The sequence below is a fragment of the Helicoverpa zea genome, chromosome 10 (assembly GCF_022581195.2).
Source record: "Helicoverpa zea isolate HzStark_Cry1AcR chromosome 10, ilHelZeax1.1, whole genome shotgun sequence".
Classification (NCBI taxonomy): domain Eukaryota; kingdom Metazoa; phylum Arthropoda; class Insecta; order Lepidoptera; family Noctuidae; genus Helicoverpa; species Helicoverpa zea.
The window spans coordinates 6,555,707-6,571,665 of NC_061461.1; the positions used below are offsets into that span (position 1 = coordinate 6,555,707).

Below are 15,959 nucleotides of genomic sequence, written 5' to 3' on the forward strand. Positions count from 1 at the left end.
GATAAATTAAAACTAAAATGAAATACGGAAATAAATGTTTCAACAAAGGACTCTAATTTCATCTTTATTGTCTATCTTTCTTTATGGCAAAAATAGTCTATTCCCGTCATTCTTTCATTTTTTTTCTGTGTTTCTCTATTGATTTGATTGATTCGTGTGTTTATTCGTCATTCGTGAGATTATTTATTTTTATGGTGTATCTAATGATAAAATCATCCATCAGGCATTTTAGTTGTGCATTTCTTTCACTAAACCAATAACACAGTAAGAGTAAGAATCAAGTTTGCATAAGTACTTGTAGCTTATAGTCTATCATTTCAGTCCGTGCAGTTGTGTTCACATTAATATTAAAATGAATTATGAGACAAATAGACTTAATACATTTACCGATTGGCCTTCATCAACACCCGTAGATCCTATAAGGATCGCTAAAGCAGGGTTTTTCTATACGGGCGAAGGTACAGAAGTGAAGTGCTTTTGTTGTGGTAGTAAGATATCGCAGTGGAATTATGGAGACCAGGTGATGTGGAGGCATCGGCAATTGCAGCCAAACTGCCCGTTCGTTGTGCATCCTGAATTCTCGGGCAATGTGCCTTTAGTCCTGGGGCCAGACTGCCCACCATCCATATACACTCGTAGACCGTCCGTGCCTCCTGACGATGTGCAGAATGACCATACATACACTGCACCTGATTACGGTCTCACAGAAGAAGATGAAACATATAAGAATGATGCTTTGAGACTTCTGTCTTTTATTAATTGGGATGTAAGAACAAAATCTCTCTTTTTGTAATTTTAAAGGTTGAATTGTACATAGTAATATTTTATAAATAACTGGTATCTACTCCCTAAAACGCTGAGATTTCCTTGTGGCGTTCAGATCATCAAGGTCACACCATGCATAAGCAATAAAAAAAATATATTAATTGCAGATGGGGAAATTTTAGTTTTATTTTTTAAAGATTATTTATTTGAATTATGTAGATGTAGGGGGAAAACCTACTCCAAGTTTTATAGTATGGCCCTATTAGTATTGATGTAACTGGTTCCCCTTGGTCAATCATTGAATTAAATTATGTATGAAAACATTACTTTTTCAGCACAGTATGTAATGAAACTGTGTAAATAATAGCTAACAAGATTGTGCATGAAGAAAGATAAAGTTCTATTTTTAAACACTTAGACTGAACATTTGTAAGCATATGAGCAGTAACTGAATGATGTCTTAACAATATCATGACATTGTCATAAAACGTATTTACATAAATGCACTGAATGATGACATGCATTTAAACTTCATAATTGCTTGGCAACGCTTTTTCTAATTTAAAATTGTTATGTTGTTGTTTGAATGTGTGAGTTACACCATTTAACTATAATGATAACCAAACCAAAATCAGCCATGAAATTACCACAGATTTGCAAAAAGATGATTTGACAACTGAAAATAGTTTTTGTAATGTGATAGTTAAATGGTGCAACTCATCATTAGGAATGGGATCTTTTGTTATTTTGTTTTTCATAGCTGTTGATTGCAAACTGTTAAGCTTTATACAATTTTTATATCTTTTTAAGATCCCATTCATAAGAAGACTATCAGCTTCACAAGTATTTAAATCATCCTCCGAGCCTTTTCCCAAACTATGTTGGGGTCGGCTTCCAGTCTAACCGGATTCAGCTGAGTACCAGTGCTTTCCAAGAAACGACTGCCTATCTGACCTCCTCAACCCAGTTACCCGGGCAACCCGATACCCCTTGGTTAGACTGGTGTCAGACTTACTGGCTTCTGACTACCCGTAACGACTGCCAAGGATGTTCAATGACAGTCGGGACCTACAGTTTAACGTGCCATCCGAAACACAGTCATTGGTGTCTAAGATATACTTAGAAAGTACATACAAACTTAGAAAAGTTGCATTGGTACTTGCCTGACCTGGAATCGAACCTGCGCCCTCATACTCGAGAGGTTGGTTCTTTGCCCAATAGGCCACCACGACTTCACAAATATTTAAATGTAGAGCTTTTAGATTTCATCATAGGTTATTGATGTGTGTAATATTTAATTCTTATTATAGGATACATCAGTATCCCGCCAGGCTCTGGTTAATGCTGGTTTCTACCACGCTGGGGAAGGTAGATTGCGGTGCGCCTGGTGCGGTGGAGAATTGGCCCCATATAACCACTTTAGCTCCGTTTCACCTCTTGAAGTGCACCGAATGTAAGTAAAATATAATACTTCTTTTTTTTATAAGTATTGTTATTTGCTCCTCTTGTTCTAAAACACCAGAATTCAAATTTGTAATATAGCAGATAAATTGTTAAGGTTTTGAATATTTTTTATCGTGATGCAGTATCTCACAAATCTGTGCAAGGAATATGATGCAATTTTAAAAGATATTTCTCATTTATATCACTTGATGTTGGTATCTGATTGTAAGGTAAATTCAGGAATAAGACTGCAAAAAAGTCATCTCAAATTCTTTCCTGTTGAGCTATGCTATTTATACATATATTTTCTAGTCATTAAGTGACGAAAAGACACCACATTAATTTTTTTCATTTACCTCTATTGTATCTCTATCAGGTATTCCCATTGTGTCTTGCGTAATGCTGTGATTATAAGAAAACTCATGACACATACATAGCTCCATTAATTGTTTTTGCAGCTTCAACCACATCAATTTTGTCAGGGATTATTCTAAGATTAGAAATAATAAAAAACCTTTTCAATTGTATGACTAATCGTATTTAATATAGATTAACAAACTCAAGCATGTGCCAATAAAAATATTTATCTTTAGAAACACCTGTTAACACTGAAGGTTCGTAAACAAATATCGCGTGGTCATTGTAACCTCGTGGTTTGCAGGTATTTCTCTCGGTGCCAGCACGCGGCAGGTCTGGAGGCAGCTCAGCAGGCTCAGGCCGGGAACATCTCTACGTCTTCGTCACCGTCGCTCTCGCCATCACCGCCCAACGATACCCCACGTGCGCAGTCGCCTCCTACCAATCCCAACAACTTACCGCAGTCGTACGTATTTTTGTTTACATGTAATCTATGTATATCTATACCCCCGTGTCCCCCTATATCCCCGGGTGATATAGGCCATATTTTATCCGGGTAGGTACTTACTGGAACTAATGAAACTGTGGGAATCGCTATGCTGCTGATATTTACTTCTTTTGTCATATTTTGATTGAATGTGACCACAAATGATTGCATTCCAATATTATGGTATGGTTATCGGCAATTTGATATGCAGATAAGTACATCTAACAAACTGAAAATGAAACGGCGGTAAACAGAAAAATAACATAAATAAAAGTTGTTAACAAGATGATTGTGCATAAACTAAACATAAAATTATATAGGTAATATGTAATTGTCGCATTCACAATAAATAAGGAAGTAAGCTTCATACAGTTATGTGTTCCCCATAAAAGATTTAAAATAAATAGAAGCCTAAAATCTGACATTGAAACTAAACAACGTTTTAGAAGGTAAACTAATCGAAGGGCAAGCGTTCAACTGCTAACTACGTAAATGGTAGTTCTGTAACAAAAGATTTACATTGAAACCTCGGTCATAAGTCGCTTCCGAATAGTAGGAAAATATTTGCATTATTCGGAAGCAACCTACATTGCCACTTAGTCATTTAGCAGTCAAATAACACAATAGGTAGTTCCCGATATCACAATTAGTAGTTAGTAAGGCTCTTGAGTGTGCGCTCGCTTCGTTCGCGTTGAAATAAATTAGTTTTTCAAGTTAATAGTATTTACTAAATATTTATAAGCTTAGCATACGGACTTCAGTGTCTAATACATGGCTGTTTTGTCGGTGATACTGCAAGAGTGTTCATTGTTATTGAACTGTGAATGTCTGTGTACTAATTTCGAAGAAAATCTTATTACCGGATCAATTCGGAATTTCTGAAGTGACCTGAATCTCTTAGAAGAAAGTTCATTGAACCATATCACCACGCCGACCTGGAAATATATCAATGATTCGAATTAGGTGAGCGCTTTTATCATATGATTTGTTTTTTTTTTGCGTTATCAAATCAAAGAAAAAATCTTCGAGTTGGGTGTAAGAATACCAAAATGTTTAAGAAACTACATAAAATCTTCATGAAGAGGTAAAGTCATTGTTATTGAGACTCCATTACTTATTATGGAACGTTTTTTATCTATGCTAGGTGATCCAAAAAATATGTGTATAAAAAAATGGTTATGTTGAACATCTTAATAATCATGTACGTAGACATAGGTACTGTATAATTATAGTTTTAGTTCATTCATAGTCGCACTGGTCAACAAATTATTATTACAATTTCTTGTAGAATATTTGATACCTACGTAATCGAAGTCCAGAACATAAAGTTGCCTAGTGCAACTACAAACTACAAATAAACGCGTTTTTGGTACTTTAGGAGGGGTATATCTCTAAATCCCTACGAGCTAATGCAACTTTATGTTCTGGACTTCGATTACGTATCAAATAATCTATAAGAAATTATATATTTCACCTTTGCAACAAAAATGCTGTTGACCAGTGTAGTTAACTCTTTTTTCTTCGTTAAACTGACTGTAACTAAATCAGATCGCGCGATCTACAAGATAAATCATTGTTGTTGCGGTCATCGACCCCTGCTTCGGACACCGCACAGCCTCACGGGTAGTTACGGGTACTTGCTCTTTAGGTAGACAAACTTTTTATGCTAATCTAGTATACAAAACATATAATCGGTTATTTTCTACACGGATTAAATCACAGATTTAAGGCTCTAAATACACAATATTAGAAGATTAACAGGAATACCGGTTTTGCGATAGCTGTTATCGTATTACGTTGATGAGATTGCAGTATTTCCCCTGATTAAAAACTACTTATCGCATGAATGTGCTGGTTAGAAATCCTACAAGTGCTAAAAACAAAACCAATGCGACTTAGACTATGTAGGACTTTATGAAGACTGAAAACTGACAGACTAGATGAAATAACCAGTATAAAACCAGTTGACATCCATCTTTAGCTACCAAGAAGCATTGCTCAGCTTTTTGAACCATTGGTACCATATTATTTGTTCTTCTACCAATGCTAGCATGTGGCAACATATTGACCAAAGAGACAAATGTGTTTTCTCTACGCTGTCTCCATGTGCCCTCTAATAAATAGCCTTTTCTAACATTTTCAGGATCTATCGTTTTGCTTATAAGAGACACGTATTTGACATTACTCGCATTGGATTACATGTTTTCTTTAGTAAGCAAATCAAATCAATTTTATTTGTTAACACAGATATAGGTAAAGGACAAATCAACTGATAGGCAGAATATTGGAAACGACCGTAAGATTCATGGCATCCTATTAACCGTACTTACTAAGATTTTTGACACAGGTCGGGTGCAGCTCACAACGAGCGCGTACTAAGCCAAGGCGGTACTTGGCGCACTCTAGGCGTTGTTGGTGGAGGTGCGAGACACCCACAGTACGCATCGTTAGCTGCTCGCCTCGCCAGCTTCGACCGCTGGCCAGCGGACCGACATCAAGCGCCGAGAGCACTCGCTGAAGCTGGATTTTTCCATACCGGGACTGATGATCAGGTAATCCACACTTTAGAATTTTATAGCACATCTAAAATAACTGAAAATGGAACTGAAAGGCCCCCAGGAAACCAGGGTTCTTGGGTTGCTAGGAAACGATACCATACACAAAAACATACAATACCTACCCTTAAACATTAGATAGTACACTTAAAGATTATATAAATAAAATAACAAATAAACATGACCTAATAAAATGTGCCTAACTATGACGGGTTATGTTAACACTATACTTAAATGGAAGGTAGATAAACACTTAATCTAATGAATAGGATCCTTCCAATTCATTCCAAGTCGCGGGACAGTATACAAAATAACTATTCATGTTGCTCTTATATGTTACATATGTCCTTAAAAACTTAAAACATATCTTTTTAATTTTTATATATTGTCACCCAATTAACCGCTCATTCGCACAAATTAGATTTTTATAACTCTTAAAAATAGCTCTTTGCGTACTTATTTTGTTTTGGTATTTCTAGGTCCGTTGTTTCTACTGCGACGGCGGCTTAGGCAAGTGGGAAGCCGGTGACACTCCGTGGTCGGAGCACGCGCACTGGTTCCCTCACTGCGGTTACGTGTTGCTTGTGAAAGGACAAGAATATGTGGACAACTGCAAGAATCGGACTTCTGTGCAACGGACTGTTAGCGTGAGTGTTCGTTGATTCTTGTTATAAATTAATTACAGGCAATGTCTTTATAATCTGTTAACTGAGTACATGTGTAACTGTGTACATGGCTTATATGGTCTCCACATCGTAGTTGTCAGACTTTTGCATATCCCGAACTAAAATATAATTATGGTTTGAGGAAGTTGATCTTTCATACAGATGTTGCAATACAACCAGAAATAACACCAAACTCTTACAGTTATTACTTACTAGCTTTTGCCCGCAACTTCGTTCGCGTGGAATAGTGACTACCAGCAGATTTTTGATTTGACCAATAGATGGCGCTATATGTCCGGAATTTTTTTTTTTTTTGTAATAAAAACTATCCTATGTCTTTTCTCAAGTTTCAAACTATGTCTGTACCAAATTTCACACAAATAGGTTCAGTAGTTTAGGCGTGAAGAAAAGACAGACAGACAGACAGAAAGACAGACAGACAGACAGACAGAGTTACTTTCGCATTTATAATATTAGTTTGGATTTACAGTTTTCTGAGGGCGGCCGCAATGCTAGAAGAAGTAACGGTGACAACTTTCCTATCACAGAAAGTCAGGTACATAAATAAAATAATATTAACACTGAAAAACAATGTTTAGATATTAACACTGAAAAACTACAATGTATCATATAATTTTATAATGCTAAATAATATAAATAATAGTATTTCCGACTACCTTTGAATTCTAAGAAACTTTGGAGTTAAACAAATACAATTTGACTATAAGATTATGTCTTGACTATGTCTCGATTCCGTAATCGACTGTTAAATTAGGTAAAACATTATACATTTGAACATTAACCTCAAAATAAACACGGTGTTTTACGTACTTCCAGGTAGAAGAATGTATGGAGAGTACGATGGCAGCCGCGGCGCTGGGCGCTGGGCTCGACGCGGCTCGTGTGCGACGGGCGATAGCCAATAGATTGAGATCCGTTGGTATGTCTAGCTTTTGTTATCACAATAATGTTATTTAAATCTCAGAGAAAATCTCAAATTAATATCTCAGAGTTATACTAATCGCCTGAAGAGACACGACATACTGAAGCTACAGTCTAGATTGTAGCAATACTGCATAGGAGAGTAGCTATCTCACTGGAGACGGCACTCCACATAACAACATCCAGACATCTCATCTGATTTAGTTAACGAAGACTGATTGCAGATTGAACCACAAAAAAATATTATTTAGTTTGTGGGTACATTTGTTATTTATTGAAGCGTTAACGGCTGTACGGATTTTGATGATACTTTTAGCAGTATTGTAGCTTATTACATCAGAATAGGCTGCTTTTTATGCGGGTATGATTTCGCCAGGAAGTGGGTGAAACCGCTGGCGGATATTAGTAACCAATAGTTTGGCAACATAAGTAGAAAATAATAATCGTGCATCTATTTAAATATATAATTTAGTTCTGTTTTTTTACATGTAGCAGGTGAGCTCTTTGCACGAATGTTTTCCTCGTTTGTACCGGTTCGGTTGCCCTTGATTTTGTCGAAAATGCTGACGGATTTTAAATTATTATGGTCAATTTTCCAGTATTAGAAACAAAACACGACTAAAAATATGGTATGCAGAAAATTTTAGACATTGGACAATAACAATTGTAGTGTTCTAATCGAATTTTAAAGCAGCTGCAAACCAGCTTAACTCCGGTAGCGACGGTTAATCAGCTACATTTACGTACTTAAAGCATAACGTTGTCTCCACGTGCCTGCAATACTTAGTTGGAAAAACATTTTCATAGAAAGCCAATAACGAGCTAATAGTGATTCTCTAATGAATTCCCGTATTAATTATTACCTGAACTGTGATTTTATGAATATTTAATATGGACTTACGGTCTCAAGAGGCATTGTGACTATTCAAACAGAAGGTGGTGATCAGTAGGACGAATTGGTTGCCTAACAAAAACTCTCATCCATTAATTAATTGAGCTGGTACTGGCAGATAAGTTTTCGTTCTTACAAAAACGTAATATGGCAGCATTGCAGAACAATTTTCAATCGCCTTTTTTTGAATGTATATGTATATTTTATTCTGATAATTTCATCATTTGAATCTAATGTTTTTATCTAAGGGATATGAGGCCACCTCGTGGCTTGGTAAAAGCCGCGTGGACCGATTGATCATAAGGTTAGGTAAAGCCTGGCGTGGTCTCTTTACGTTCTTCTTGTTAGTAGAGTTTCACCAAAAATAATACCAACATTGTCAATGAAGATATGACATATTTACTTTATATCGGGTGTGTCGTTCATAATCACATTAAATGAAATGCGTTAATATACTGGTTAATATATGTCGATTTACACAAAGATAAAAGAAAAATACGTAAAAATAAAAAAATGTTTTTTTCAAACAAAGTAAATGGAATAAAAATGTGCAAAAATTAGAACACCTAAAAGTCAGTCATTACAAACAACTGAAATTCTCCCTTGAAAACTGACAGCTGTCAACTGATCAAAACATACGATACTCCTAACTTTGTCTCTGCTTTACACATGATGTTGTAAATTATAATAACGAAAAATGACTCCTGTGGTTAAACCACACACGTTATTTTTTTTACAATTCGCCATATCATAAAGTATATGTGATATGATTTAATGTGATTGTGAACGACACACCCGATATACTAATACATTTTTGTTACAGCCTTTTTATCGTCCCACTGCTGGGCACAGGCCTCCTCTCACACGGAGAAGGATTGAGCATTAATATTACACACATACATATACATTTTTATTTCAATTTATTTCCAGGTACTCCATTCACATCATCGGAGGCACTGATCGACGCCGTCCTTGATGACCAACTGAATGAAGAGCCGTGGTCTATGACGCCGCAAAGCCGATTAGCTAGAGATATCTTGTCGGAAACATTTAGAGAATTTGCACCAAGAGCCGGGTAATTATAACATGATATAGTCTGATGTTAACTATCTATTTTTATCAGGAGTTCTAGTATAATAAAAAAATACATAGCTACATTTTTAAACCCAAACATCGAGTATTTACCAATGATCTACCGTTACCTTCGTAAATACATACGTAATTGCATCACATGGCTCAGCGCCGGGGGGAAACCCCGTTGCCGCGGCAAGTTGTCGCGCAGCGGGCGGAGCTCCGGCGCGATCTCATGGTGGCCTGGAGGGAGCGACTGTCGCAACCCAGTGCAGGGCACGCCACCATCGTGGCGGTAAGTCCCCTCTGAGGAGTGGCTCGGGAGGAGTCACGGCGCCCTCACGTACCGCATGACGCAGGTCCTCACCGGACACGGTTGTTTCGGGAGGTACCTGCACCGCATCGGTCGTGAGGAGGCGCCCGGGTGTCACCATTGTGCGGACAGCCCCGAGGACACGGTGGACCACACAGTCCAGGTGTGCCCCGCATGGGAGGGGCACCGCCGGATCCTCGTCGAGGCTTTGGGCGGCGGCGACCTCTCGCGTCCGGCCCTGGTTCAGGCCATGGTCCGGGGCGAGAGGGAATGGGATGCCGTCGCCTCCTTCTGCGAAGCGGTCATGCTCGAGAAGGAGGAGGCAGAACGCCAGAGAGTTCGCACCTCTCATCCCGGCCGCCGCGTTGGACCAGGTAGACACCACGGGCGCCGGGTGTCGCGAGATGACTCCCGGCCACCGTAGGCGTGGGTCTGTGGGCGGTGAGTTCGGGTGGCTCATCGTCCCTCTGTCTACTTAGACGACAGACCCGTGTCGACGGCGCGCGTTGTTCCACGCGCTCCTCAAAGAGATGTCAGCAACCGCAGCGGGGCCCAGCAGGGCCAAGGCCTGCCGGGGCTGCGGGTTGTTCGAAAGAGATACCGCGACCCTGGTACATAAAAGGCCTAGGACGGAACACGACGGTTTTTAGTCAGTAAGAGTCTGACACTCCCTCACCGCTGCTAACCCACAGCGGGAGGGGTCATTTGATGATTTTTGACGTCGGAAAAAAAAAAAAATTGCATCACATACTATAATATAGTTGACGCCTTCTTGTTATGTCAAACAGTAACTGAAAACAGATTCAGAATGCTGAAATCTTAATATATGAACTTACATTTTCCGACTTATGCCAGCAAGCAATCTCAACAAAATCTTTTCTTTTTTACCGACTTTCCAAGAAGGAGGATGTTCTTAAGTAAGAACAATATTTAGCCGAAACGAAAGCTAATTTCTCTCTATCCAACATTGCAGAATCCCGCCACAGCAAGTCGCAGCCTTAACGCGACCATACGGCAGTGACCAAGGCAGCATGACGCCAGATGACGACGAAAACGACGAAGACGGGGACGACGAGGATGACGCGTATACCATAGACGTGACAGCCCGTAGACAATCACCCACCACAGAGACTGAAAGCCGTACCACAGATAATACAGTACAAGCTGAAGTTAAGAGTGAGGATAAACAAGACACTCCTGAGCCTGAAGGAAAGAAGTTGTCTTTAGAAGAAGAGAATAGACAGTTGAAGGAAGCTAGGTTATGTAAAGTGTGTATGGATTGTGAGGTTAGTATATTTTTTTGTTGTTAGAATAAAACAGACATATAATATAAGCCTTGCTCATCTGAGGCGTATGTCTCTGAAAGGGATTCAACGATTCAAAAACGGTTATTATTAAAGGAATTCATGATTCATCGTTGATGAATCTTCGATTAAGTTTTGTCATTCAACAATGCTAAACATCATTTAACTAAATATTAATCTAAAGTAATGATTTTTTTAAGTCCAACTTTACAATCGCCAGATAACAAGATTAGGCTATGTTCAAATGACAAGCGCACAACACGCGTTAGCATGTGTACAGCCTGAATAAAATGTACGTAGTTGTAAACGCACGTAAGTAAAATGCGCGTTGTGCGCCTGTCATCTGAACGTAGCCTTAGTGATGAAACTTAAACAATCGGCCCTAACTGAAATAACTTAATCTGTAAACTGACACCAATTTGTTAACAAGCAATTTTTTTCTATAACATCATTGACATAGAAATGCCAATAATGTTCGATGCAATATATTAATTGCAATTTGTCGCGCCAGACAGGAAATGTACGCGTACTTGGGAAGTAACATGACTCATAGTGCGTGACTCATATACGGCTAATGTTGGCACACGCTTGCCAATGAATAAGTCGTTACAATGCAATAAGACATTCAAAGGGCTTTATTCTAGGAGCTCCCGAGCTATTCTGGGTACTATGATTAATACAGAATATTCCTCCAGAAAGCTATAATGTCAATTTCATCGTCATCTGCCTAGCACTTGGAGTCGGCTTCAAGTCTAACCGGATCAAAAAATCAGAAATCATTTATTCAAAGTAGGCTGGAAACAGCACTTTTCGAATGTCAGGATTACATGAGACAGCCCCAAAAACGCTTTTTTGATATATTTTTTTCTTCAAGCTCTATGTAAAATTATCGACACTAAAATTAGGTAGCTAAATATAAAAGACTACATTCTAAGAAAATTGATAAATTTCCATTTGATCCATCCTTTCTTCTTACTTTCTTTCTTCTTTCTAACTTATGACTTGTCTGAATAAGTACTCATTGTTCTTGTTCGTAAGATCGTTCCTTGACGTGATGACTTTTGCTTTTGAATGACGGCCTCCGATTGGTCAACGAACCTGCACGCCCCGCGACCACGCACGCTCTAACGAAAACTGCACGCGTGCGTGCTGGACGCGGCGCTGCGCGTCAAGCGGGAAGTGTCCGCTATTCTGAATTTGCAGCCTGGTTAATTTATCCTCGCGGCTTTGTCGGTCACATGCTCTTCTTGCCTTTGACTATTTACAATAATATGTGGTATTTTGTCTCAGGTGAGCGTGGTGTTCCTGCCGTGCGGTCACCTGGTGTCGTGTGCGCGGTGCGGCGCGGCGCTGGGCGCGTGTCCGCTGTGCCGCGCTAGTGTGCGAGCGCTGGTACGCGCCTACCTCGCCTGACCCGCTACACGCGCTACTGCCAGGTGAGCGTGGTGTTGTCGCCGTGCGGTCACCTGGTGTCGTGTGCGCGGTGCGGCGCGGCGCTGGGCGCGTGTCCGCTGTGCCGCGCTAGTGTGCGAGCGCTGGTACGCGCCTACCTCGCCTGACCCGCTACACGCGCTACTGCCAGGTGAGCGTGGTGTTGTCGCCGTGCGGTCACCTGGTGTCGTGTGCGCGGTGCGGCGCGGCGCTGGGCGCGTGTCCGCTGTGCCGCGCTAGTGTGCGAGCGCTGGTACGCGCCTACCTCGCCTGACCCGCTACACGCGCTACTGCCAGGTGAGCGTGGTGTTGTCGCCGTGCGGTCACCTGGTGTCGTGTGCGCGGTGCGGCGCGGCGCTGGGCGCGTGTCCGCTGTGCCGCGCTAGTGTGCGAGCGCTGGTACGCGCCTACCTCGCCTGACCCGCTACACGCGCTACTGCCAGGTGAGCGTGGTGTTGTCGCCGTGCGGTCACCTGGTGTCGTGTGCGCGGTGCGGCGCGGCGCTGGGCGCGTGTCCGCTGTGCCGCGCTAGTGTGCGAGCGCTGGTACGCGCCTACCTCGCCTGACCCGCTACACGCGCTACTGCCAGGTGAGCGTGGTGTTGTCGCCGTGCGGTCACCTGGTGTCGTGTGCGCGGTGCGGCGCGGCGCTGGGCGCGTGTCCGCTGTGCCGCGCTAGTGTGCGAGCGCTGGTACGCGCCTACCTCGCCTGACCCGCTACACGCGCTACTGCCAGGTGAGCGTGGTGTTGTCGCCGTGCGGTCACCTGGTGTCGTGTGCGCGGTGCGGCGCGGCGCTGGGCGCGTGTCCGCTGTGCCGCGCTAGTGTGCGAGCGCTGGTACGCGCCTACCTCGCCTGACCCGCTACACGCGCTACTGCCAGGTGAGCGTGGTGTTGTCGCCGTGCGGTCACCTGGTGTCGTGTGCGCGATCAAACTCATTTTAGGTCTCAGAAGGTGATTGAAGTGAGTATAGACCACATGCGAGTACTGCTCGGATCGGAGTTTAAGATCCATATAGATCTGACCAGTTGTCTGGATGGATTTTAAATTTCTGCACCAATAACTTATCTGAACTAAACAGTACCTATGTTTGTGCCCACATTCTATGGTGCGAACGATTAGTATAGCTTTGCGAAGTAAGGACCCTAGTGGTCAAATCGTTTCTTCAACTGCCCGGCATTGCGATCAGCTGTGATGCTCGGAGAATACCTAATACTTAACAACCCTGTATATAAGATTAAAACAGGCAGCGTTATAAATGAAATATAACTAAGATTTTATTTTCAGATCAAACGTCGTGCTATCGAAAACATGGTACTACACACTCTCGACCATTATTACATCTTTATACATAAGCTGCGGGTGACTAGCTCATTAGTGCTATCGAATAAGTTTGGGTAAGCATGCTGTAAATATCCGTTACTTTAATACTGGGCCTACATTAGATGTATCCATTAAAATGAATAAAAACAAAAAAATATCACGAAATAGAAAAAAAAATGAAAAAAACGTACTGACATATAAATAATATTTGCAATAGAAAAAAGAAAACATCGAGTTTAAGATACTCAAATTAAATTCTAAGTCTGTATAAATCTATAGCTGAAATGTTGCTTTGATAAATCTGCCTCTGAATACTATGGTCTAAAAGCTAAATAAATTGATAATATTCCCCGTATATACTTACGCATTTAATTATGCTAGTAAATCTTACATAATTAAATTAATCTATTCCACGTCATTAAATCTTCAGAAAAAAATCTAACAAAAAAATATTGGACTTATTTTTTGTCAATGTCCAAAGATTAATTATCGGTTGCAACAATTTTAGTATCAATTTCGTAGTATAACTACACTTTTACTTATGTTACTTGTTAAACTAATGCTAAAACTAAAATTGAATAAAAATCATTGGTATGATCGAAAAGTATGGAAATTATGTCTTCAAGGGCCGATTTTTAAATCATCAGTAAACTTCTATCTGAGGTATAATATGGCGGTTTGACATAAATATATAAAACCTCTATAGACAACCCGTCAAACTGTCGAAACATTCCACAGATAAAATTTATTTAGCGATTAAAAAATCGGCCTTAAATTAAACATAGTCAATCAATAACTATGTGTCTTTTAAGCTGAATTTGTATAAATAAACTTGTCTTTTTATAGATTAAAAAACAATAATAGCTTTATAATACCCCGTGCCCCAATTTCTGTGATCATAAAGTTATGGTACCTACATCAACACTATACCTATTTACTTAAAATGTAATTTTATGTTTGTTAGATGCGTGTGAACGATTTTGAATTGGTAAAATATGTAATTGATAAGTGATATTATAAAACAATAAACTGTTAACTAAAATGATCAAAATTTTAATCTTTTAATGAGAATTATCAAAAATGACTTGTATTGTTTTACTTACAAGGAGTAAGTCAGCAATTACCTAAATACTACATTGTTACAATGTAAAGAACATACAGATGCCTAGGAATCATACATATTTGCGTTGCGCAACTTTAAAATGTTAATGAGAATAGGCAAAATTCGTTTGAATTGCGAAAAATCCGCAGAATCTATATAAGTTTCCCTAACCGTCAAACGCGGAAATTATTATTGGCGTAGGGGTCTTGTGTGGTCCATATGTATAATCTATCTATATGTGTAATATTACGTTATTTACATATAGGTTTACTTAATTTATTATTGATGTGTATAGTTTTATTGTAGGCTGTGGTAAAAAGAGAAGGCTGAACTAATATTTGTCATACTGTTAACGTTTTGCCTTCTCGAAGTGAACATAATGTCGTATAGAAGTTTAGTGTTATAAGATGATCTGATATTACAACAACAATGACTTGCTTTATACCAACGGAAAAAGGGGGTTTTGTTTTTCGAGAAATGACAGTTTACGTTCCTGAGATGTTCTCTTGTTTTAATATAACATCTTTTATTGTAGGTGGGTTTGTTATCGGTCCAACAATTATATAAAAAGGGGCCTTTATGCCTGTAATGTTTAAGCCCTCCTTTGGCCTTAGATAAAGTGCAATTTGACTGTTCTACATGTAAGTAAGTGTACTTGGTGTGAAGCAAGCCAATAAAATGGTGCCTACAGAACGTCGTTTGTTACGGATCTGTCTTGTTAGGGTGATATCGCACTGGCGTATGTCAAGTTAATACTCAAACGCTTGCTTGGCACGATGTGACCCTAACGATAAAAGTAAGATCTATGGCCTTAGTATACACAGCCTATCTTGAGAATAACGTGTAAGCGCCATTTATGATAATACGATTGTACGTCAAGTAAGTAATTGGTATTGTTACGTTGTAGGTACGTAGGATAGTTTGTAAAACAGTGTCATTTTTTAATATCATGGTACTCAAATACACTGGTTTGAAACCTCACCAATGGTTTAATGTGCGTTTTCTTTACTCTTTGATCTCGTCATACCCTGATTTCGAACTGGGTCGTTGCGAATTCCAGATAATATCTATGACGCAGTTGCTTTACAAACAACTGTTCTAAATTGGTAGCTGTTCTATAAAATGGCTCCAAGAGGAAGACGGTTCCGAGTGACAAAATTTAGAACTAAAATTTATAATCAGATGTTGCACCTGTTGTATAAATGTGAAGGCTGATTCGGCATTCTATCTTTGACAACCATATAGCTTGGCATCGTTTCGTTTCAAAATGCTCTTATGAAATAGCTTTCCTCATTCCGAAGCCCAGTTA

The 15,959-nt window shown here is 39.8% G+C and overlaps 1 protein-coding gene across 2 annotated transcripts; it reads left to right on the forward strand.

Moving 5' to 3' along the window:
- The first annotated feature begins 130 nt into the window (after positions 1–130).
- On the forward strand, positions 131–15,643 carry LOC124633798 (baculoviral IAP repeat-containing protein 3). 2 transcript variants are annotated; one of them, XM_047169136.1, is made up of 11 exons: positions 131–766; positions 2,076–2,218; positions 2,870–3,031; positions 5,400–5,604; positions 6,087–6,254; positions 6,763–6,828; positions 7,110–7,212; positions 9,037–9,181; positions 10,464–10,776; positions 12,085–12,230; positions 13,500–15,643. In XM_047169136.1, exons 1-10 carry the CDS (start codon positions 353–355, stop codon positions 12,205–12,207), a joined length of 1,842 nt encoding a protein of 613 aa, XP_047025092.1. In that variant the 5' UTR covers positions 131–352; the 3' UTR covers positions 12,208–12,230; positions 13,500–15,643. The 2 variants fall into 2 exon arrangements, with proteins under 2 accessions (XP_047025092.1, XP_047025091.1); XM_047169135.1 differs by having other exon boundaries at positions 13,513–15,643.
- The last annotated feature ends 316 nt before the right edge of the window (positions 15,644–15,959 follow it).